Source organism: Tursiops truncatus, chromosome 11 (genome assembly GCF_011762595.2).
Source record: "Tursiops truncatus isolate mTurTru1 chromosome 11, mTurTru1.mat.Y, whole genome shotgun sequence".
Lineage (NCBI taxonomy): Eukaryota > Metazoa > Chordata > Mammalia > Artiodactyla > Delphinidae > Tursiops > Tursiops truncatus.
Genome location: NC_047044.1, coordinates 79196713 through 79221982, shown reverse-complemented (window position 1 = coordinate 79221982; position 25270 = coordinate 79196713). Strand labels below are relative to the sequence as shown.

The window sequence follows — 25270 nt, the reverse complement described above, 5'->3', positions numbered from 1 at the left end:
TGGGGAAATTGGAGCAAGAAAGGCCAAAGGCAGGGAAAGAATTAACAGAGTGCATCTGAAGTTTGCATAAGAAATAGAATAGTAGTAGTAGCTTGGAAAGGAATGAAATAGGCAAATTCTAGAAGTAGTTAGGAGATAGAATCAACATGTTTGGTGTGGATGAGGTGGCCAGTTTGTGAACTGCCAGAATATTCATTCAGCAGCAACATAGAAAGTAATACTATTTCCTTGATACAGAGTTTGAGCTGCCTGTGGTATATCTAGATGATAAAGTCAAGTAGGCAGCTAAATCTACATGACATTTACAGCTCAGTAGATAGGAATCTCCTGAAGATATTAATATGGGTTAGTATAATGGGTTTTTTTGATTTTTGTTTTCCAGCAGAGAGATGGTAATAGTAGCCATGGAAATTATTGTCATGTATAATTACCTCAAAGGAGTAACAAGTAGAGTAACAAGTGGTCCAAGTTCTTAGCTGTGAAAAAACTCCAAAATTTAAAATCCAGAGGAAGGACGAAGTTACAAAGAATTGAAAAGACTCAGCAAAATGCATAGGAGAAATATAAGCAGCAGGCTCTCATGAAAACCAAGAAAAGAGAGGGCTTCACAAAATCAGAAATAATCAACTATATAGAATGTTGCTTTGAGGTCATGAAAGTAAGGATTAAAACAAAAAATATCGTTTGGTTTAAACAACATGGAAGGCATTGGTGAACATAGTAAGAGAGTAATTTAGGAGGAGAATTGTGCAATAAAATAGGAGTTCAAAAAATGGTGACTGTCAGCTTTAATGACTTTTGTCAAATTTAGTTGTGAACTGGAAGCAAGAAAAAAGTGGTAAGTCTCTCAGGAGTGGGAGGTCGATGGACTTTACTATGTACGATGGTTTCTTGAGGAAAATTCTTGTGCAGCTGTTTGAGTTGCAACTGAAATAGGCTCTTTTTCCATGGAACGCCATTTTACTGAATTAGTAGGATTATACAGACTTTAGTATTTGGCAGACATTTTGTCCAGAATAAGCAGAGTGAGCCCCGCACCTTAAGGACAAAAACTGACAGTTCTTGTTGCCAATGATAAAATTCGAGCTTTAAAAAAAAATTAGAATTTTAGAAAATTTTTAATAAAGACTCTTCTGATGAGATTGATGGTGTTATTAACAAAAATGTGGCTTTTTTGGTTATAGTGAAATGTGTCAACATCTGGAGGAGATGCATAAGTCATTGAATCAATGTTTGCCAAATAAAAAATGTTTAAAAAATATGTAAAGGATTCATTCAAAATGCAAGAAAAGATTGTAATGTAACAGAGTACAAAAAGTTCATTGACATGATTTTATTTTTCTTATTGCAACTTGCCTTTAAGAACTACTCCTTGTTAAGTTTTGGTGTGGAATCAGAAAGAGTATCTACAGTAATCTCAACTGGCTACTAAATAATTCTCGCTTTTCTTCTACATATATTTGTGAGGCTGGGTTTTTCTTATATACTTCAACTAAAAATATCATTACAGATTTAAAACTGAAGGCAGGTGTAAGAATCTAGGCTCTCTTCTATTAAGTCAGATAGTAAAGAGGTTTATAAACATTCTTCTCACTTTTTAATTTTGGAAAAATGTAGTTATTTTTCATAAAATACAGTATAAATATATAATGCACTTACTGTTATTAATTATAAATGAATTAATAAATAAGTATTTTCTCTTGGTTTGAATATCTAATACGGTAAATCTTAATATGTATAACCCATGTAAACAAAAGCTCTTAGAAGTCCTCTATAATTTTTAAGAGAATAAAGAGATCCTAAGACAAAATAGTTTGAACACTGCTACTTTAGGCCAAGACTTGGTTTCTTTGAAGTTTAGAAATGCCATGGAAATAAGTTGGTTATTTGTATAAAAACAAATAATTAATTTTATTTTACAGCAGTTATTACATATGAGTAAAAAAAAACAATGTCAGAAATAAACCCTATAGGATCAAAATTTTGAGTTTTTTAGGTTAACTCAAGTCTGTCTTATTCAAGGAACTATTGTGGTCACTCATTCAAATATTTTTGTTTTCGTCATTATTTGTTTTGAAGCTTGAGAAAGAAGTGATGAAGGATGCAGTTTTAAAAGCTGTAGAAGAAGAAAGAAAAAATTTGGAAAAAGCCCATGCAGAAGAAAGGGAGTTATGGAAGACTGAGCATGCAAAAGATCAAGAGAAAGTATCTCAGGCAATTCAAACAGCTATACAAGAGCAAAGAAAAATTAGTCAGGTTAGTAAAACTAGTTCTTTATAAATGTTTTCATTTTTCTTATTTTTTGCAAAATAAAGTAACTTTACTATTATTTTATCATACTTAATCTTACTGGCATAATTATTTTACTTTTGAGTATAATACTTAAACTGAATAATTTTTAATATATCTCTACTTTTCACATTTTTTTTTTTAGTTTCTCTTTTTTTAACATCTTTATTGGAGTATAATTGCTTTACAATGCTGTGTTAGTTTCTGCTTTACAACAAAGTGAATCAGCTATACATATACATATGCCCCCCATATCTCTTCCCTCTTGCGTCTCCCTCCTTCCCACCCTCCCTATCCCACCCCTCTAGGTGGTCACAAAGCACTGAGCTGATCTCCCTGTGCTATGCGGCTGCTTCCTACTAGCTATGTATTTCACATTTGGTAGTGTATATATGTCCATGCCACTCTCTCACTTTGTCCCAGCTTACCCTTACCCCTACCCACGTCCTCAACTCCATTCTCTGGTAGGTCTGCGTCTTTATTGCTGTCTGGCCCCATTTTTTTTGATTCCATATATATGTATTAGCATACAGTATTTGTTTTTCTCTTCCTGACTTACTTCATTCTGTATGACAGACTCTAGGTCCATCCACCTCACTACAAATAATTCAATTTCGTTTCTTTTTATGGCTGACCATGTCCTGGCGATTGTAAATAGAGCTGCAATTAACACTTTGGTACATGACTCTTTTTGAATTATGGTTTTCTCAGGGTATATGCCCAGTAGTGGGATTGCTGGGTCGTAAGGTAGTTCTATTTTTAGTTTTTTAAGCAGCCTCCATACCGTTCTCCATAGTGGCTATATCAATTTACATTCCCACCAACAGTGCAAGAGGGTTCCCTTTTTTACACATCCTCTCCAGCATTTATTGTTTGTAGATTTTTTGATGATGGCCATTCTGACCGGTGTGAGATGATATCTCATTGTAGTTTTGATTTGCGTTTCTCTAATGATTAATAATGTTGAGCATTCTTCCATGTGTTTGTTGGCAATCTGTATATCTTCTTTGGAGAAATGTCTGTTTAGCTCTTCTGCCCATTTTTGGATTGGGTTGTTTGTTTTTTTTGTTATTGAGCTGCATGAGCTGCTTATAAATTTTGGAGATTAATGCTTTGTCAGTTGTTTCATTTGCAAATATTTTCTTCTGCTCTGAGCGTTGTCTTTTCTCTTGTTTATGGTTTCCTTTACTGTGCCAAAGCTTTTAAGTTTCATTAGGTCCCATTTGTTTATTTTTGTTTTTATTTCCATTTCTCTTAGAAGTGGGTCAAAAAGGATCTTGCTGTGATTTATGTCATAGAGTGTTCTGCCTATGTTTTCCTCTAAAAGTTTGATAGTGTCTGGCCTTACATTTAGGTCTTTAATCCATTTGGAGGTTTTTTTTTTAATGTATGATGTTAGGGAGGTCCAAATATCATTCTTTTACATATAGCTGTCCAGTTTTCCCACCACCACTTATTGAAGAGGCTGTTTATTCTCTACTGTATATTCCTGCCTCCTTTATCAAAGATAAGGTGACCATAGTGCATGGGTTTATCTCTGGGCTTTCTATCCTGTTCCATTGATCTATATATCTGTTTTTGTGCCAGTACCATACTGTCTTGAGTACTGTAGCTTTGTACTATAGTCTGAAGTCAGGGATACTGATTCCTCCAGCTCCATTTTTCTTTCTCAAGATTGCTTTGGCTACTCGGGGTGTTTTGTGTTTCCATACAAATTGTGAAATTTTTTGTTCCAGTGAAAAATGCCAGTGGTAGTTTGATAGGGATTGCATTCAATCTGTAGATTGTTTTGGATAGTAGACTCATTTTCACAATGTTGATTCTTCCAATCCAAGAACATGCTATATCTCTCCATCTATTTGTATCATCTTTAATTTCTTTCATCAGTGTCTTATAATTTTCTGCATACAGGTCTTTTGTCTCCTTAGGTAGGTTTATTCCTAGATATTTTATTCTTTTTGTTGCAAAGGTAAATGGGAGTGTTTTCTTCATTTTATTTTCAGATTTTTCATCATTAGTGTATAGGAATGCAAGAGATTTCTATGCATTAATTTTGTGTCCTGCTACTTTACCAAATTCATTGCTGAGCTCTAGTAGTTTTCTGGTAGCATCTTTAGGATTCTCTATGTATAGTATCATGTCATCTGCAAACAGTGACAGCTTTACTTCTTTTTTTCCGATTTGGATTCCTTTTATTTCCATTTCTTCTCTGATTGCTGTGGCTAAAACTTCCAAAAGTATGTTGAATAAGGGTGGTGAGAGTGGGCAACCTAATCTTGTTCCTGATCTTAGTGGAAATGGTATCAGTTTTTCACCATTGAGGATGATGTTGGCTGTGGGTTTGTCATATATGGCCTTTATTTTGTTGAGGAAAGTTCCCTCTATGCCTGCTTTGTGCAGGGTTTTTGTCATAAATGGGTGTTGAATTTTGTCGAAAGCTTTCTCTGCATCGATTGATGATCATGTGGTTTGTCTCCCTCAATTTGTTAATATAGTGTATCACACTGATTGATTTGCATATATTGAAGAATCCTTGCATTCCTGGGATAAACCCCACTTGATCATGGTGTATGATCCTTTTAATGTGCTGTTGGATTCTGTTTGCTAGTATTTTGTTGAGGATTTTTGCATCTATGTTCATCAGTGATATTTGCCTGTAGTTTTCTTTCTTTGTGACATCTTTGTCTGGTTTTGGTATCAGGGTGATGGTGGCCTCATAGAATGAGTTTGGGAGTGTTCCTCCCTCTGCTATATTTTGGAAGAGTTTGAGAAGGATAGGTGTTAGCTCTTCTCTAAATGTTTGATAGAATTCACTTGTGAAGCCATCTGGTCCTGGGCTTTTGTTTGTTGGAAGATTTTTAATCACAGATTCAATTTCAGTGCCTGTGATTGGTCTGTTCATATTTTCTATTTTTTCCTGGTTCATTCTTGGACGGTTGTGCATTTCAAAGAATTTTCCATTTCTTCCAGGTTGTCCTTTTCATTGGCATAGAGTTGCTTGTAGTAATCTCTCATGATCCTTTGTATTTCTGCAGTGTCAGTTGTTACTTCTCCTTTTTCATTTCTAATTCTATTGATTTGAGTATTCTCCCTTTTTTCTTAATGAATCTGGCTAATGGTTTACCAATTTTGTTTATCTGCTCAAAAAACCTGCTTTTAATTTTATTGATCTTTGCTGTCGTTTCCTTCATTTCTTTTGCATTTATTTCTCATCTGATCTTTATGATTTCTTTCCTTCTGCTAAATTAGGGGTTTTTTTGTTCTTTCTAATTGCTTTAGGTATAAGGATAGGTTGTTTATTTGAGATGTTTCTTGTTTCTTTAGGTAGGATTGTATTGCTATAAACTTCCCTTTAGAACTGCTTTTGCTGCATCCCATAGGTTTTGGGTCATTGTGTTTTCATTGTTTTTTGTTTCTAGGTATTTTTTAATTTCCTCTTTGCTTTCTTCAGTGATCTCCTGGTTATTTAGTAGTATATTGTTTAGCCTCCATGTATTTGTATTTTTTACAGATTTTTTCTTGTAATTGATATCTAGTCTCATAGCTTTGTGGTCAGAAAAGATACTTGATACGATTTCATTGATACGATTTCAGTTTTCTTAAATTTATGAAGGCTTGATTTGTGACCCAAGATATGATCTGTGCTGGAGAATGTTACATGAACACTTGAGAAGAAAGTGTATTCTGTTCTTTTTGGATGGAATGTCCTATAAATATCAATTATATCCATCTTGTTTAATGTATCATTTAAAGCTTGTGTTTCCTTATTTATTTTCATTTTGGATGATCTGTTCAGTGGTGGAAATGGGGTGTTAAAGTCCCCTACTATGATTGTGTTACTGTAGATCTCCCCTTTTATGGTTGTCAGTTTTTGCCTTATGTATTGGGGTGCTCCTATGTTGGGTGCATAAATATGTACAATTGTTATATCTTTTTGGATTGATCCCTTGATCATTGCATAGTGTCCTTCTTTGTCTTTTGTAATAGTCTTTGTTTTAATGTCTATTTTGTCTGATATGAGAATTGCTACTCCAGTTTTCTTTTGATTTGCATTTGTATGGAATATCTTTTTCCATCCCCTCACTTTCAGTCTGAACGTGCCTCTAGGTCTGAAGTGGGTCTCTTATAGACAGCATCTATACGGGTTTTGTTTTTGTATCCATTCAGCCAGTCTATGTCTTTTGGTTGTAGCATTTAATTCATTTACATTTAAGGTAATTATTGATATGTATGTTCCTATTCCCATTTTCTTAATTGTTTTGGGTTTGTTATTGTAGGTCTTTTCTTTCTCTTGTGTTTCCTGCATATAGAAGTTCCTTTAGCATTTGTTGTAATGCTGGTTTGGTGGTGCTGAATTCTCTTAGCTTTTGCTTGTCTGTAAAGCTTTTAATTTTTCCATCAAATCTGAACGAGAACCTTGCTGGGTAGAGTAATCTTGGTTGTAGGTTTTTCTCTTTCATCACTTTAAATATGTCCTGCCACTCCCTTCTGGCTTGCAGAGTTTCTCCTGAAAGATCAGCTGTTAACCTTATGGGGATTCCTTTGTGTGTTATTTGTTCATTTTCCCTTGCTGCTTTTAATATTTTTTCTTTGTATTTAATTTTTGATAGTTTGATTAATATATGTGTTGTTGTGTTTCCCCTTGGATTTATCTTGTATGGGACTCTCAGTGCTTCCTGGACTTGATTAACTATTTCCTTTCCCATATTAGGGTAGTTTTCAACTATAATCTCTTCAAATATTTTCTCAGTCCCTTTCTTTTTCTCTTCTTCTTCTGGGACCCCTATAATTCGAATGTGGTGTGTTTAATGTTGTCCCAGAGGTCTCTGAGACTGACCTAAGTTCTTTTCATTCTTTTTTGTGTATTCTGCTCTGCAGTAGTTATTTCCACTCTTTTATCTTCCAGGTCACTTATCCGTTCTTCTGCCTCAGTTATTCTGCTATTGATCCCCTCTAGAGTAATTTTAATTTCATTTATTGTGGTGTTCATCATTGTTTGTTTCCTCTTTAGTTCTTCTAGGTCCTTGTTAAATGTTTCTTGTATTTTCCCCATTCTATTTCCAAGATTTTGGATCATGTTTACTATCATTATTCTGAATTCTTTTTCAGATAGGCTGCTTATTTCCTCTCCATTTGTTAGATCTGGTGAGTTTTTATCATGCTTCTTCATCTGCTGTGTGTTTGTCTTCTCATTTTGCTTAACTTACTGTGTTTGGGGTCTCCTTCTCACAGGCTGCAGGTTTGTAGTTCCCATTTTTTTTGGTGTCTGTCCTCAGTGGTTAGGGTTGGTTCAGTGGGTTGTGTAGGCTTCCTGGTGGAGGGGCTAGTGCCTGTGTTCTTGTGGATGAAGCTAGATATTGTCTTTCTAATGGGCAGGTCCATGTCTGGTGGTGTGTTTTGGGTTGTCTGTGACCTTATTATGATTTTTGGCTGCTTTTCTGCTAATGGTGGGGTTGTGTTTCTGTCTTGCTAATTGTTTGGTGTAAGGTGTCCAGCACTGTAGCTTGCTGTTCGTTGAGTGGAGCTGGGTCTTGGCGTTGAGATGGAGATCTCTGGGAGATTTTCACCATTTGATGTTACGTGGAGCTGGGAGTTCTCTGGTGGACCAATGTCCTGAACTTGGCTCTCCCACCTCAGAGGCACAGGCCTGATGCCTGGGTGGAGCACCAAGAGCCTTTCATCCACACAGCTCAGAATAAAAGGAAGGGAAAACAGAAAGAAAGAAGAAGATAAAACAAAATAAAATAAAGTTATTCAAGTTAAAAATCAGTATTAAAAATTTTTTTCTAAAGTAATAAAAAAAAAATTTAAAAAACGAAAGAAAGAAAGAAGAGAGCAACCAAACCAAAAAACAAATCCACCAATGATAACAAGTGCTAAAAACCATACAAAAAAAAAGAAAAAAAAATACGGACAGAAAGAACCCTAGGACAAATGGTAAAAGCAAAGCTATACAGACAAAATCACACACAGAAGCATACTGCTGGCAGAGATTTCCCTTTCTCTTCTTTGTTCGTACAGCTCCTGGGGTTCAGCTTTGGATTTGCACCGCCTCTGCATGTAGGTTGCCTGAGAGCGTCTGTTCCTCCCTCAGACAGGACGGGCTTAAAGGAGCAGCTGATACGGGGGCTCTGACTCACTCAGGCCGTTGGGAGGGAGGGGCACGGAGTGCGGCGCGAGCCTGCGGTGGCAGAGGCCAGCATGACATTGCACCAGCCTGAGGTTCTGCGTGTTCTCCTGGGGAAGGTGTCCCTAGATCACGGGGCCCTGGCAGTGGCGGGCTGCACAGGCTCCCAAGAGGGGAGGTATGGATAGTGACCTGTGCTCGCACACAGGCTTCTTGGTGGTGGCAGCCTCTCATGCCCGTCTCTGAGGTCTGCGCTTCTAGCCGCGGCTCGCGCCCATCTCAGGAGCTCCTTTAAGTGGCGCTCTGAAAGCCCTCTCCTCGCTCACCAGGAAACAAAGAGGGAAGAAGTCTCTTGTCTCTAAGGCAGGTCCAGACTTTTTCCCGGGCTCCGTCCCGGCTAGCTGTGGCGCACTAACCCCTTCAGGCTGTGTTCACGCCGCCAGTCCTATCCCTGGGATATGACCAAAGCTCGAGCCTCAGTTCCCAGTCCCCGCCTGCCTGGCGGGTGAGCAGACAAGCCTCTTGGGCTGGTGAGTGCCGGTCGGCACTGATCCTCTGTGCGGGAATCTCTCCACTTTGCCCTCCGCACCCCTGTTGCTGCGCTGTCCTCCATGGCTCCGAAGCTTCCCACCTCCGCCACCCGCAGTCTCTGCCCGCGAAGGGGCTTCCTAGTGTGTGGAAACCTTTCCTCCTTCACGGTTCCCTCCCACTGGTGCAGGTCCTGTCCCTATTCTTTGGTCTCTGTTTTTTCTTTTTTCTTTTGCCCTACCCAGGTACGTGGGGAGTTTCTTGCCTTTTGGGAGGTCTGAGGTCTTCTGCCAGCGTTCAGTAGGTGTTCTGTAGTTGTTCAACATGTACATGTATTTCTGATGTATTTGTGGGGAGGAAGCTGATCTCCCATGTCTTACTCTTCTGCCATTTGAAGCTCCTCCTTCACTTTTTAATGCTGATAATTTTACCTTTTTACTCTATATTCAAAGAAGTAGAATCCAAATTTATGTTTAGTCATTGGAACTACATTGTCTCCTGTTTAATATGCTTGTTTTTCTTTTTCACAAACACACATACACATACAATCAAAGTAAATAATATATATGTGTGGAAAAGAGTTTGATTCATTTATGTCTAATTTATATTTCTGTATACCTGTAGTTGGTAGTAATAATAGAAACTCACAAATAACCCCTGTAGTCTCATAAGATATATACATATCAAGAAATATGGCCTACATACAAAGTAACTTTTGATTACTATACTGAACAATTAAAAATTGTATTAGTTTAATTTTCCATAATTGAATTTGCATAGTACTAATTTGTGTTTAGTCTTTTCTTTATATAGGGATGAGATACCTAAATAAATTTTTCCTCCAACAAGTGTAAAAAGCAAAAAGTAACATTCATAGGAGTCTTTGTTTTACATAATCAGAGCATCACATGTATTTCCATTGTTCATTCAACCATACATGGTAAATGTGACTGAAATGACTAAGTTTATTTTTTTTTTAACTTTTAAGAACAAAAAACCCAGAAGATTTTCTTTCCACTCATTAACTAGTCTTAATGAAGCCCTAGGAAGCAGTGCTTCTAATATCCAGGATCAGTGTTATATATTTTTTTTAAATGTCACTTAGGTTTACTCTAAAGAACACACAGTTATCCGTTTATTATGAAAATGAAACATCTGTAAGTAACGTCTATAACAGCATAACAGTAATGTGGTAATAGAGTTTATCTTTTTTTTCTTTGCTTTTTTCCACTAGAGTAGTGATTATTTTCCAATTCTTTCTGTAACGTATGTTAGTGTCAACAAATATATCTTACATATATGTTTAATCGTCTGTCAGTTCAGTTGGTTGGAATTCCATGCCAGTAATGTCAAGATCATTGCTTAAGTCCTGATTTGCGAGAGTTTACTTAAAGCTTCTTTGTGACCACAGACCACTCCTTTAACCTCACATAGATGTGGGCTATTAGTCACCATGAAATTGGGAAAGAGAGCATGAATAAATCCACCCATGTTCATCACCCAAAGAAAAAAACGTATATCTTTAAGAGTACCCTTCTCTGTGAGTTTGTTAGGCGCCTTCTTGTCCATAAGAAACACTATAGTAAATGATAGACTTTAAAATTCATTCTCTATAGGCTCAGAGTACTGTGAAGATAATCCATTCATGTCATGAATAATACATATGTTTATTTTCTTACAAATGGTTGCATATTTTGCTAGAGAGAGAGAGGGAGGAAAAAAACGTGTGTGTGTGTGTGTGTGTGTGTGTGTGTGTGTGTGTATTTAACTGCCTTGTAGCTGACAGTTGAAGAGAGAAGATCTATGGCAGAAAGAGCAATGTTGCCAGGTAACTCAGATTTTCAAGTGAGGTTGTCCTATCAAATGTATTTCAAGTCTTCCTTAAACAGCTCACTGCTTTTATTCTCACATGGTTACAGTAAGAACTACAACGAAACAACTCTTAGCCCCTTAAACTTACTTCATAGTCCTATTCTAGAAAATTGACAAATGACTTTTCTTGGGAGCCAGATGGAGCTAATATATCTTTTATGTCTTTTATTTACTTAGACCAGCAGGGTAAGCAAATAAGTTGCCATGTTCAAACTTAGTGTTTGGTGTTTTACATTAATAATTGGAAAGACTGCCTATAATATTCCAGGGACTGTACTTATTTCTGGGGATACAGTAGTTAAAAAAAAAAAAAAATTCCCTACCTTCTTGTGGAGAAAACTGACAGGAAACTATTAAAGGTATAATAAAATGTGAAGTAATGATCAATGTCATGAAGAAAAATGAAGCTGTGTAAGAGCTAGAGAGTGAGGGAACCAATATAAAAATAGGGTAGTCAGGTAAGGACTCTAAGGAGGTCTCATTTGAGCTGAGGCCTGCCTTGAAGTGAGGAGTTTACTTCGAGACTAGCTGGGGTAAAAGTGTTTCACACATGGTGAATAGCAAGTGCAAAGGCTTTGAGGCAGAAAGATGCTTGGTGTAATTAAAACTGTGTGGCACTGTTATGGATATAGACACACAGACCAATGGAATAGGATAGAATACAGAAAGAGACACAAAGTTTCCTGTAATTTACAAATTTGTAAAAATGAAGTTACAAATTAGATAAGTTACTGTAGCACATCAGGGTTTTTAATCTGGGTTCCATGGAAGGGGGCCCTAGACAGTCTGTGAATTTACTGAAATTATGCAAAATTTGTGTATATGTGCAGATTTTTTTTTCAGAGATACTCTATAGCTTTTATTAGATTCTCAAAAGTATTTTACTAATTAACCGAGAAAAGATTAAAAATACAGTCATCCCTTGGTATCTGTGGAAGACTGCTGCCAGGACCCACTGTTAATACCAAAATATACCAACTCTCAAGTCCTAAAATCGGCCCTCCATACTGCAGTTCTGCATCTGTGGATTCAGCCAGCCATGACTCATGTAGTACTGTATGTGTTTATTGGAAAAAATAAAATACACGTTTAACTGGACCCATGCAGTTCAAGCTTGGGTTAATCAGGAGACAGCTGTAATTGCAACTGGCTGCCCATTTCCTCCTGGACTTTGTATACTAAAATGAATTTTAGATAGATTAAATATTTAAATCTAGAAGTTTAATATATTAAAAAGAAACTGGGAAGCCTTCCCTGGTGGCGCAGTGGTTGAGAGTCCGCCTGCCGATGCAGGGGACATGGGTTCGTGCCCCGGTCCGGGAAGATCCCACATGCCGCAGAGCGGCTGGGCCCGTGAGCCATGGCTGCTGAGCCTCTGCGTCCGGAGCCTGTGCTCCGCAATGGGAAAGGCCACAACAGTGAGAGGCCCGCATACCGCAAAAAAAATAAAAAAAAAAAGAAACTGGGAAAATATTGATACTCTTTGAAAGGGAGAGTTGAAGCAGGACTTCTGGAATGGCAAGACTAAGGACCTGTGCAAATTAGCTTCTTCAGAAGGGCAATGAGAATGCTAGCAAAAATCGTCAAAATCAATTTTCTCAGATCTCTGGGTGTTAACCAAAGGTCAACAACCCAAGGAGTATTTATTCAAGAAAAATAGTTAAATCTCAGTAAGAACAGCAGGCTTTGTAGAGTTTTAACTTGCCTTATTCCCATTCCCTACTCCCCAGAAGTATGGTAATTTTAAAAGCTAGTATAGCCTCACAATCATGGTAGCTGTGAAAATCAGCCATGTAAAAGCCACTGAAGGGGGCATAATAGGTTTAGAGCTCCAGAAAAACTGTGTCTCCAGAGAATTGTTACTGCTTGGCCTGACAGTTCCCTATAAGGTCTCCGTTCACAGGGCTTATTGATATTTGACCTGACTCAGAGTTTGCTCAGTGGAAAAAGCCCTATACCCAGGATGTTTGTCAAAAACAATAAGTGGCAATTGTTTAACCTCTCAGCTGCCTGGGACAAAAATAACAGTTGGGGCAAACAAGAGACTGGCCAAAAAACTTAGGAGAGAAGTCTGTGAAATGTGATTGCCATAGATAACTTTGCAAAGCTCTTTCTTTTAAAAATGTTCCTGGAATTCTTGAAGGTCACATACATGTACAGGATTGTGCACATGCCCAGGAAAGAACTGAGAAGGTCCTAATCTCTCACCTCTGGCTAACTTTGATTCTGTGCAAGCAGAAATTGAAGGCTAAGGCAGAGTTGTAAACTGTCAGTGTTGAAGGTATGCTCCAACACATAGAGGTCCTTGGCAAATACTAAAGCACTTACCAGTTCATGGTATTTAAGGAAATCTCTGTCTAATCATTAGCTGACCCCTGAGCTAACCCAGCAGAGACTTCAGTGGCTACAGTAAGACAAGGAATACAGACTGCAGAATTAGTACTAAATGAAAGTTCCTAAACAGACAAGCAGCACAATTATTCCTGGGGAATGGATGAGATCTAATTTCTAGAGTTCCTGCATTACATTATTTCAAATATCCAGTTTTTATCAACACAAAATTATGAGATATGCAGAGAAACAGGAAGGTGTGCTTAGAAACAGGAAAAATAAGTCAATAGAAACTACAATAATGTGGGACTTAATAAACAAAGACTTTAATATGCTATTATAAATAGTTCAGAGAACTAAAGGAAACCTTTCTCAAAATTTACAAGCCCTCATCACATACATTTATATTAGGTATGTGTTCTCTTCAGAAAATAACACTAGAATCTTTTGAAAAGCTGCTCTGTTAATTTTTCAAAGTGCACCCTTTTGCTGTAAAAGCAAGGTTTCATGTACATGGGTGTATACTTCCTTTCTTACTGTTACCTGCAGTTATAGAGTACTCATCATTTTGTTGGAGGGAAAGGCCCTAACCTCCTATCTTGTAGTTTATATTTCTCTTACAGCATATGTCTGATTCAAGTACTTACTTGTTTGACTGACTGTCCCACTGAACTGAGAGCTTCGTTAGTGTCTCAATCATATTTATGCACTTTGGAGGTCCTAGAATAATATATAGCTCCTAGAATGTGTTCATGAGCCAAAGTATCATACTAGTGAATGTCTAATCAACCAAATGTAATTAAGTAATTGACAGTACTATAGTCTCTTGGTGAGATCATCAGGTATCACGGTAATTTTCCTGTGTATCCTCTATAACATAGAGTCATCAACACAGAAATCCTCAGCATGTGTTATATGGTTGTTCCTTTATTACTTACTCTCACAGTAAATATTCTTACCAAACTTTGGCAAGGACTTTAGGAAGTAGTGACAAATATTAAAATTCCTCAACATGTATTGGATCAGTTACCTTCCCATTGTCTCCTTTTTATTCCTCCTGAGAGACCAGTTTGATATAGATATATAGTAAAGATATAGCAGTGGGTAGATTCTTAAAAGCAAAATAGAGTGAGAATTAATGAATTAGCAGATACAGTAGAAATTATCCATATGCGTAACAGAGAGAAAAGTGAATGGAAAAAAAGGGATTTAGGAAGTACAATGAAAATGTACTACATGTACAAAATATAAACTATACATATATTGCATATATCTGTATATACGTATAGTACATTGCATTCTTAGTTTTAGCTCATATTTTTTAGTTTTCTGGAATTTTTATTTATTTTACTCAAATGTGTCAGTTTGTTTATTTTGGCTCAATCTTAGAATCAGCAAATGCCCTCAAGACAAATTAACTTTGGGCTAATGTCTCTGTCTTCTCCCAGATCTTTTTTTTTTTTAAATAAATTTATTTATTTGTTTATTTTTGTCTGCATTGGGTCTTCGTTGCAGTGCACGAGCTTCTCATTGAGGTGGCTTCTCTTGGCGTGGAGCACAGGCTCTAGGCACACGGGTTTCAGTAGTTGTGGCATGCGGGCTCAGTAGTTGCACAGGTGCAGTAGTTGTGGTGCACGGGCTTAGTTGCTCCGTGGAATGTGGGATCCTCCAGGACCAGGGCTTGTACCCGTATCCCCTGCCCTGGCAGGCGGATTCTTAACCACTGTGCCACCAGGGAAGTCCTTCTCCCAGATCTTGAAACACTAGTTTTTAGTATCTAATAAGATCTTTGATGCTTTTAAAATATTTTGGTCTATTTTCTTTTATTTGGATCAGCTGCTTTAGTTTTCTAAAGCAGCAGTCTTGGTGTTAATTATATGTACACCAGTATTAGGAGACTCATTGTTATCATATCATAAGGCAGAATTTGGAATCCCATATTTATCATAACACAAAAGAGAAAGAAATAAAAAATGAGATGGAAATATAGTGCATTGAATTATTTACTAGTTTAAAAATTGAATGGCAATATTTCTTCGTGAAAAGTGTACATAGTTTGGGCTTCAACTTTGAAAAGACAGTGCTAATTTAATGACATGCTTGAGCATGTCTAAATGAAATTGCCATGTGTGGCCATGGTCTTTGAAACCCTTTAAAAACCATGGTTTTGTTCTCATTCTTCGACCCATGAGAGCTGGAACTTGGTATGCCTTTCACATACCAAATTCTTTTTGGATAAGAGATTTGCCATTATGAACTCTCCACAATTTCATGCCCATCAGACCTGAAGTCTTTCATCATTAATAAAGTCTGCTACTCTTCTCCTCCCCCGATACATACCCTAGCCTTCCTACTTGTGACTGATATGCCTAAAATATGGTCAAGGCATCTAGGCATATCAGTATTAAAGTTTAGTCAAGCTTGTTCTTATTTCATTCTTTTACTAAAGGCTTTTGCTAATAGTATTCAAAAGAAAAAAAAAAAACTGATCCTAGAGCACAAAATTTTATGAATCCTCCATCTTTAGGAAACCACTAATTTCTTCTTCCTCACACTTGTCGAAAATGATCCTCATTCTTAGTGTTGATAAGTTTCTACTGATATAACCTCCATATGGGTTATCAGAAAAAATTAATATTATAATAGATATATAGGTAGGTGAGAAGTTAGGTAGGTAGGTTAACTGTCCTAAAAGAGTATGCCAGTTACAGAATAAACCACAATACATACATTCTTGGATTAGGTCTATGTACAATTTTTTCTAGAGGGACAAGGATGAAAATTCACATCAACCCCCAAGTTTGGGAAACATTGCATTGACATTTTAATGCTGACATTTTAGGGGTTCACTGAACACAAACACAAAAGAATGTAGAAATTTTTATTCTATCTTGAGAGAATGCTCCAGACTCTCAGTGGTCTGGACTCCAGTTGGAGTAACATTGGTTTTCACTATATTTCAAAATAAGTGGTTTGCAATAAAGTGAACTATACTATCCAATAGAATAGAATAGAATTTAGATTGGTGTCCATATTGCCTTGCCTTTCTCATAATAAACTTATCACCAGTGAGTTTATCATCAGCATGTTCAATTTTGCTCAACCAATATCTAGCATGTAAGATGTCACCATAGACAGTGTGATTCATGTGAGTATCATTGTAAGATTTTGATGCCCTTCATCTGTCTTCTGTCCACGTGTTGTTTATTTTAGGATGTTAGCTAAACTATTTTAATGGAACTTTTTCTTCAGCTTTGCACAAAATAGCAAGATAGTGGTGCTGGTGGTGGTAGTGCTAGTGGTGGTAGAGATGGCAGTAATTATAACAATATTGGCTATCATTAGTTCTAAGTATGAGATACTTTTTAAATTATTTTACATGTTTGATCTCATTTAATCCTCACAACCACCTTATGAGATAAAAACTATCATCCCCATTTTTACAGATGCAGAAATTAAACCTCAGGAAGATTATGTAACTTGCTCAAGGCCATAGTAACTCCTTAGAAGAGGCAACAGGCCAGATTCAAAATCAGGCAGCCGTACTCCAGAGGCCTTACAACTTGCCACTACCCTATTCTCTCTCCCAGTGTGCTCATCCTGGAATAAATACAAATACATCTTATTGATAATTAAAGTATAGATAATTTCAGTAGGAAAACATGAGGGAGCTATTTTTATTTCTTTATTCATTCAGTAATATTTATTGACCTTCTGCCATGTATTGGCACTTTGGGAAGTTGTGGCATATAGCATTGAACAAGATAGACCAGGTCCCTTGGCACTCATAGAGCTTATGTTCAAGTTGAAAATGCCCTACGATAAATAAGGTAATTTGTTATAATGATACGGACTTTGAAGAAAAAATCAGGGTTATGTGTTTGTTTGAGGGTAGGTGGTAGGGGACTTTTAGATACAGAAGTTAGGAAAGAAGCCAGACTCAAAAAAAAATTGCATGCTGCATGATTCTGTTTACAGACATACCTCATTTTATTGTGCTGCACTTCACTGTGCTTTGCAGATGCTGCATTTTTTACAAACTGAAATTTTGTGGCACCCCTGCCTTGAGCAAGTCTATTGGCACTATTTTTCCAAGAGCATTTGCTCACTTCATGTCTCTGGGTCACATTTTGGTAATTCTTATAATGTTTCAGACTTTTTCATTATTATTATATTTGTTGGGATCTGTGAACAGTGGTCTTTGTTGTTACTATTGTAATTGTTTGGGGGCGCCACTTACCACACCTATATAAATCGGCAAACTTAATCTATAAATTTTGTATGTGTTCTGACTGCTCCACCGACCAGCCATTTCCCTATTCCTCTCCCTCTCCTTGGGCCTCCCTATTCCCTGAGACACAACAATACTGAAATCAGGCCAATTAATAATTCTACAGTGACCTCTAAGTGTTTAAGTGAAAGGAAGAGTCACAGGTCTCTTACTTTAAATCAAAAACTAAAACTGATTAAGCTTAGTGGGGAAGGCATGTCAAAAGCTGAGACAGGCTGAAAGCTAGGCTTCTAACACCAAAGAGTTAACCAAATTATGAATGCAAAGGAAAAGTTCTTCAGGGAAATGAATAATGCTACTCCAGTGAACACACAAATAATAAGAAAGCAAAACAGCCTCATTTGCTGATACGGAGAAAGTTTTTCTGGATAAAATATAAAGCCAGCCACAACATTCCCTTAAACCAAAGCCTCACCCAGAGCAAGGCCCTAACTTTCTTCAGTTCTATGAAGGCTAAAGGAGGTGAGAAAGCTGAGAAGAAAACTTGGAAGCTAGCAGAAGTTGGTTCATGAGGCTTAAGGAAAGAAGCCTTTTCCATAACATAAAAGTACAAGGAGAAGCAGCAAGTGCTGATGTAGAAGCTGCAGCAAGTTATCCAGAAGATCTAGCTCAGATAATTCATGAAGGTGGCTACACTAAACAACAGATTTTTAATGTAGATGAAACAGCCTTGTATTGGAAGAAGATGCCATCTAGGACTTTCATAGCTAGAGAGGAAAAGTCAATGCCTGGCTTCAAGCTTCAAAGGACAGGTGACTCTCTTGCTAGGGGCTAATGCGGCTGTTGACTTTAAGTGGAAGCTGGTGCTCCTTTACCATCCTGAAAATCCTAGGGCCCTTCAGAATTATTCTAAATTTGCTCTGCCTATGCTCCTTATAAATGGAACAACAAAGCCTGGATTACAGCACATCTGTTGACAACATGGTTTACTGAATATTTTCAGCTCACTGTTTCTACTACTCAGGAAAAAGATTCCTTTCAAAATATTACTGCTCTTTGACAATGCACCTGGTCACCCAAGAGCTCTGATGGAGATGTACAAAGAGATTAATGCTGTTTTCATGCCTGATAACACAACATCCATTCTGCAGCCCATGGGTCAAGGAGTAATTTCAGCTTTCAAGTCTTATAATTTAAGAAATAGATTTTGTAAGGCTACCATAGATACTGATTCTTTTGATGGATCTGGACAAAGTAAATTGAAAACTTCTGGAAAAAATTCACCATTCTAGATGGCATTAACAGCATTCAGATTCACAGAAGGAGGTCAAAATATCAACCTGCAGGAGTTTGGAAAAAGTTGATTCCAACCATCCTGGATGACTTTGAAGGATTCAAGACTTCAAAGTGAAGGAAGTAACTGCAGATTTGGCTAACGCAGCAGCAGGGTTTGAGAGGACTGACTCCAAATTTGAAAGAAGTTCTACTGTGGATAAAATGCTATCAAACAGCATTCCGTGTTACAGAGATCATTTGTGAAAGGAAGAGTCAATCAGTGCAGCAGACTTCATTGTTGTCTTATTTTAAGAAACTGCCACGGCCTCCCAGCCTTCGCCACCCACCACCCTGATCAGTCAGCAGCCATCAACCTTGAGGCAAGACCTTCCATCAACAAAAAGATTACAACTCTCTGAAAGCTCAGATAATGGTTAACATTTTTTAGCAGTAAAGTACTTTATGGCATGTATTTTTTTTTAGATATAATGCTATTGCACACTTAATAGACTGTAGCAAAGTGTAAACCTAACTTTTATGTGCTCTGGGAAACCAGAAAAGTTTGTGACTCGTTTTATTGCAATATTCGCTTTATTGCCATGGTCTGGACCCGAACCTGCAATATCTCCGAGGTATGCCTGTATATGAAATTCTGTAGAAGGCAAAATTAATTTGGAGGAAAGAAATCAGTAGTTGACAGGGAAGAGATTTGATGGGAGGCAGTTTGAAGGTGATGGAAATGTTTTAATCATAATTGTGGTGGTGCTTACATTTGATTTGACAGAATGTATCAAATTATTTCATACCAGTAAATTTTACTGTATGTAAATAATATTTTAATAAAGCTGATTTTTTTAAAAAACAAATGACTACCAAGAATAAATGATTGAATAGATAGTGACTTCAGATGGTGACTTCATTTACTGAAGTGAGGAAGGGTTCAGTTTTAGGGAGATGAAATCTAATTTGTGCAGACTAAATTTGAGGTGCCTGTTCATAACCCTGGAAGAAATGTAAAGTAGGCGGTTATAAACGTGGGTCTGGACCTCAGGTGAGTTGTCAGGGCTGGAGACCGAAATTTGGGATTGACAAGCTTATAGATGATATTTAAAATCAAATAAATAAAAAGAAAATTGTTCTGGACAGTGACATTCTTTTATGGAATGTGGCCATTTTTCTAACTAGAAAAACATACCTCCACTTCAGATTAACTGTGTAATAGTGGAAACGGTCTCACACTACTGATTGTTGCATTTCAGATGAAATTGGGAAGGTATTAAAGTTATCTGGTGCTTTCTGCATCACACTGTTTATTACCCAGGGTTGAGTGGCCAGTCCTTTATCTACATTTTATGGGAAGCTCAGGGCACCAGCATGACAGCAGCTCCTGCCACCTTCTGACCAGCTCCTCTCTGGTTTCAGAGGTTGTCACTCATTCTGTCCGCTGGTTCTTTTGCAGCTGTTTGGGATCCATTGAGCCTGAAGAGCTACTGTCCAGGGAACTACAAACTGCTTGAGTACTGATTGAAGGGTCTGGCTTTATAAAGCCTGGAATGTATTTACTAATTCTAAGATTTAGGTCACTTCACAGCACTCAAAGCTTTCTTTAATTGAAAGAATTCTGAAAATAAAACTTGTAAGTAGCAGCACTTAACATCTTTGGCCACTAAGTCACACTAGAAATGAGGAGAGGAGAGTGTATGGCAAAGCAAAAAACAATCAGTGTAAACTTAAGCAACTTCATTTACTCCTGAGAAATGCAAGGGAAAAAACAGCTTCTGCTTCCCAATTTACTTCTAGATTTTGTCTGTATTAATAGTGACTTTAACTGAGGAGAGAAATGTTAACCTACGACCAAAAACAGGCTACCTAAGGATTGTGGCACCTATTTCTCCAAACGCATTTGAGAGATGATTTGATTTGATTTGGCCTTGGTCATAAATTAAGACCAAGTCACAGTGTTGATCATAGGCTTGTAGTTTTTTTCCTGATATATTAAGAAGAAAGTTTATGACTCTGGCTTATTTAATGTTCATATGAAGTTAATTCCGTGTCCCTTAAAAATCTTTGTTAAAGAAAGTACATTTGTTATTGACACCCAAAGTAGGCAAAAAGAAGAGATTCATTAATTTTGCTGTTCTAGCAAAGTCCTGTAAAAGGACTCCAGTGCATACAGACACTTAAACTATGTCTGACGTTGGAAGCTCTTCATAATAGTTTATAACCACAGCCACTGTAATTTGGGGTTATGTTTTCCCCAAAAGCCACAGACATTACAATCAGTGGTTAAATTTTCTTTAAAAAATTTAGCATTGCCACCTGACCCTTCTTTTAAAAAAGGAAATAACATTTCTATTTTAGCAGGCCAGATAGTTTCACAACACTGAAATAATTTTTCTGTATTGACTTATTTCATTTTGATTCATTAGTTTAAAATTTTTATGTACTGAATTTTGATAGTAACCTAGTTAAGTATAGGTAGAATCTTAGAATTTTAATTGTCAACAGTATTGTATCTAGGGACAAGTGCACAATAGTACATCAACTTATCTCTCAAGACTTTTTCCTCCTGTTACATTTCCTATTTCATTCATAGCCATCTACCAAGTTACCCAGCCCAGAGAACGAATTCCTCCTAGACTCTTCCTCTCTCGTCCCCATTTGCATAGCTTTTAAATTACTAAAGCCTTCCCATTTTACCTGTTAAATAATCCTTAAACATATACACTTCCTTCCTACCTGCTATCATTGTCTTAATTAGGGTTCTTATTGCTTACCTTGACCTCTTACATAGATGTCTTTGCTTCCAGTTTTTCCCTTTCAAATTGCAATAAATAATGTCAGTGCCTCCTCATAGCCTATAGGATATTAAAGCTACTTAGTGTGATCTACATACCTTTCAGAACATAAAATATAAATCTGTGACCTGGTCTCTACCTCTCCAGCTCATGTTCTGCCACTCTGCTTCACCCTTCATGCTTTTTGTACCATACTGCTGGTACACGTACCAGGCTATTTATGGTACTGGGCTTTTAGTCATACTGTGCCTTCAGCCTAGAATGCCATTGCTTTCCATTAAACCCTCTCTTGTTTAATAACAGCCTTTTTTGTTAATTCAGAAAACTTCTCTGTCCACTTCTCAGATTAAATCAAGTGTTCTTTCTTCTTCACTGGCATTCAGTATTTAACTGTACGCTGCCTAGCCATATTATATTGAAAGAATCTGCTTCTTTGTCTTCTCTACTAGATTATAAGCACTTTAAAAGCAGGAAATGAGTCTTGAACAAGCCACAATAGATTATAAAATGGTGCTGGACCAGCACTGTTTTAAGGAGACACGGTAATCTTTAAAAAAAAGAACTTGATCTTCAACAACACAATTTAGCTCTCTTAGGAGTTTTGGTTGCTTTTAAATGGAACATATTACCAAAAGGAGGGTCACCAAAATTAATGCTTTGGATGTTATGATTCCTTTTTAAAAGGTATGCATTAGATTGTCTGCTGGGTGTCAAACTGAGATGATTCTTACTAGTATAGATATTGAATGAAATACAAAGTAATCTGGGCAAAAAAAAGATAATTAATTTCAGCTTCAGAGAATTGTTTACTTTGAGCAACTAGTATGGATTTGTTGTAGGGTAGTGATGAGTTGCTGTATGAGTAGTAGTAGAATTTATTGGTCACAGTAAAGTACACTCTCTTTCACTGGTCAGTTGGAAACATCACATTCAGTTTCATATACTCAGTTTTAAGAGAGACATTTCCAAATCAGAATGGGACTAACCTAGACATTTATTAATGCTTCCTCAGCATCTCTTCTTCTCTTCCCAGAGTGATACTTTTTTATTTCTTAGCCATGTGTTTTAGGTGAGATTTAACCTACCTTCTAATCTAGGAATAAGTCCTTATTTACTTAGGCTAACGATCATATTCCATTATATTCCATCCATGTTAGAATGTTCCAGGAATTCACACATATTCTGAGTCAAGCCTATAAGACTCCATTTGGGACTTGGATTCTCAGGTACTTAAGCACTCTCATTCACAGTAAGAAAATGAGAAAATCCTTGGAACTGTTCACCTTTGTAGTTTTAACACCTAGCATAATACCATGCATAAATCCAAGTAACCATCTTGGGACCATATGTGTAGAGCTTTTGTGAAAACGGAGCCAATACCAAAGGCAGAGCTAGAGAGGAAGAGATCCCCATCACATTGCTTGAACCCTAAGTGAAGCCTACTCTTAGTTCTTTTATGTTTTTCTATGTGAGGGTGTGAGTTATTTTTAAAGACAGTCTGTGCTGAATTTTCTGTTACCTGTGATTGAACTAATTTTAACTGATTGCCAAATAAATGTGCTAAGTAGTAAATGGGGTTAGATTTGAGTCCTAGCTTGTGACTCGTGTAACCTTGACCAATTTTTTAAAATGTATGATGCTCCATTTCCTCCAATCCCATTGTAAAAGTAGGATTAATAATACCTGCTTTATAGAGTTGTTGTGAGGCCCTTAGAAACATGTTTTTAAAAAAGAATATAAACTGAGATAGATTTGTAAAACAGCTTTAGACACTATAAAATATCGTAGATATTAGGTAGTATTGTGGTCAAGCCAGTGACAGAGCAGGAAACCTTGCCATATACTTTTGAAGGAATTGGAGTATTTAGTTCAGAGAAGAGAAGAATAAAGATATGGCAACATTCCTCATGTATTTGAAGGGGTGCCATGAAGAGATATTGTTTTCTATTTATTTGAAGAGGGACAGATTAGAAGAAATAGGTGAACAATTTTAAATTGCTCAGTACAATATAAAATCATCAAATCACAAGTTATCGAGCAAAAAGTATATCATTTTTACCCAGGACTGTGGAGAATGGATTAGGTAGGAGATTGAAGAATTTAGGTATTGAGAATGTAATTTCTACTGTCATTTTTTTGTTCGAGGATCTCTCTATTCCCGTGTCATCATAGGTACATGTTAATTACCAGCCCCGCAGAATTATACCCAGTTACTAACATGCCCCAAATCTACCATTCTTTTCATTTAATCATTGAAAGTTCTCTTTCAGAAATAATTACTGTAAAATCTCTTTAAAATATATTTAAAATTTTTACATTACCACTTTTTAAACGTATAATATTAGTTAAGTAGCTTTACTGCTTTAAACCTCAGGGTATACCTGCCTTTCAAAATGGTTCTGGGGATTAAGTGAAAATACACATAGGTTTTGTTACTTTAAACACCAAATATCATTGCTTTTTTTATTTTTAATACCATTTATATTATATTTTGCTTAACTCTGCTGTCCTTCACACAGATTTCTATTAGGTCATGGAATCTTTAATTTTAAGTACTATTAATGAGTTTATAACCCAACATAAATTCATTTAACTTACTTAGCATATTGCCTGAAACGTAGGATGTGTTGTAACTGAGATGACCACTACTGTTGTCAATACTGTTTTTATTACTGTTATTATTACCACCATCTTAATCACCTTTGTAGTTTTAACACCTAGCATAATACCATGCATAATAAACAGTGAGTGAATGGATAGTTGCTGTAATTACTTCAGTTTCTAAACTACATCAGGGTGCCCTGGACTGCAGTGACCTCACAAGAAGCTGCAGGATCTTTTAAATATTAGAGGGCAACATAGAGATGCTTGAGATCTCTTGGAAACCAGGTAAACTACTAGCTTGTCAATACTAATTTGTCTTATATCCCTTTCTATTATATCATATTTTAGTGAACTTGGATTTTGGGGATTGCTGTGATAAAAAGCAAGTGCGATGCAATTATCAATGTGGAATAGGAAATGGAAGTGTTATTGTCCAATATTAAGCCAAGATTTAAGAAGCTGTGCAATGCCTAGCATGTACAAAATTCCCATGAATAAGTAACTATGGTTAAGAATGAAATAAAAGTATTTTTCTTTCCATTTTGTGGTACCTTTTCAAATGGCTACAAAGGTATGTTCCATTAATAAATGGAACAATTTAGATATTTCCTTTGGCCTAGAGAGCAACATGAAAAAAACTACTGAGACAGCAAGGGATCATGAACTGAGAAAGCCTGGGAAGCTTTAACCTGGTGCGTATACAGGTGCTCTGGAGGACACAAGAAATGTAAGTTATAGCCCCTACCCTTAAGTAGATTTTCTTTGAATTGGAGAAACAAATTCACTCATTCACTGATGATGAATTATGCATCTCTGCTCTGTACCAGATAGTATATTAGAGTGCTAGTCATAAAGAATATGAACTGTAATATAATCCCTGATTTCAAAAGACTCTCAAGTTGGTAAGATAGACAAGCAAAGTACTTACGACAATTCTGAGTTTTGGAATACTTTGAGAGATAAAATATAGAGTGGTCTTTGAAAGCACAAACAAAGGGTACTAGATCCACCCACTCTGTGAGGAGATGTGGAAGATCTGGACCATTTAACGGAAGCCTCCTAGAGATGATGATGCTTAAACTGAATTGTGCAGAAGGAGGAGTAGGCATGGTTATCAGAGGAGAAGGAAAAGGGGAAATCCTGCCAAGGTGGCAGCATAGCATATCCAGGGAATGCAAATTGAATACTCAACTACGTGCATGACAGAATGGTCGT

At 36.8% G+C, this 25270-nt stretch overlaps 1 protein-coding gene across 37 annotated transcripts in view; it reads left to right on the top strand.

The window, feature by feature from the left end:
• CCDC91 (coiled-coil domain containing 91) overlaps nt 1-25270 on the top strand; it is a 417526-nt gene that overhangs the window by 284480 nt on the left and 107776 nt on the right. For 21 of the 37 annotated variants that reach the window (XR_012324470.1, XR_012324473.1, XR_012324472.1 and 18 more), the window contains 2 exons: nt 2080-2256; nt 7399-7434. Coding sequence is in view for 27 of the 37 variants with exons in the window: in XM_019935888.3 (XP_019791447.1) it covers nt 2080-2256; nt 7399-7434 (213 nt within the window). In the remaining 10 variants the exon portion in view is untranslated. Of the gene's footprint in view, nt 1-2079; nt 2257-7398; nt 7435-24675; nt 24783-25270 lie in introns of those variants that run through there. The other 16 variants (XR_012324474.1, XR_012324469.1, XM_073788901.1 and 13 more) reach the window with 3 other exon arrangements.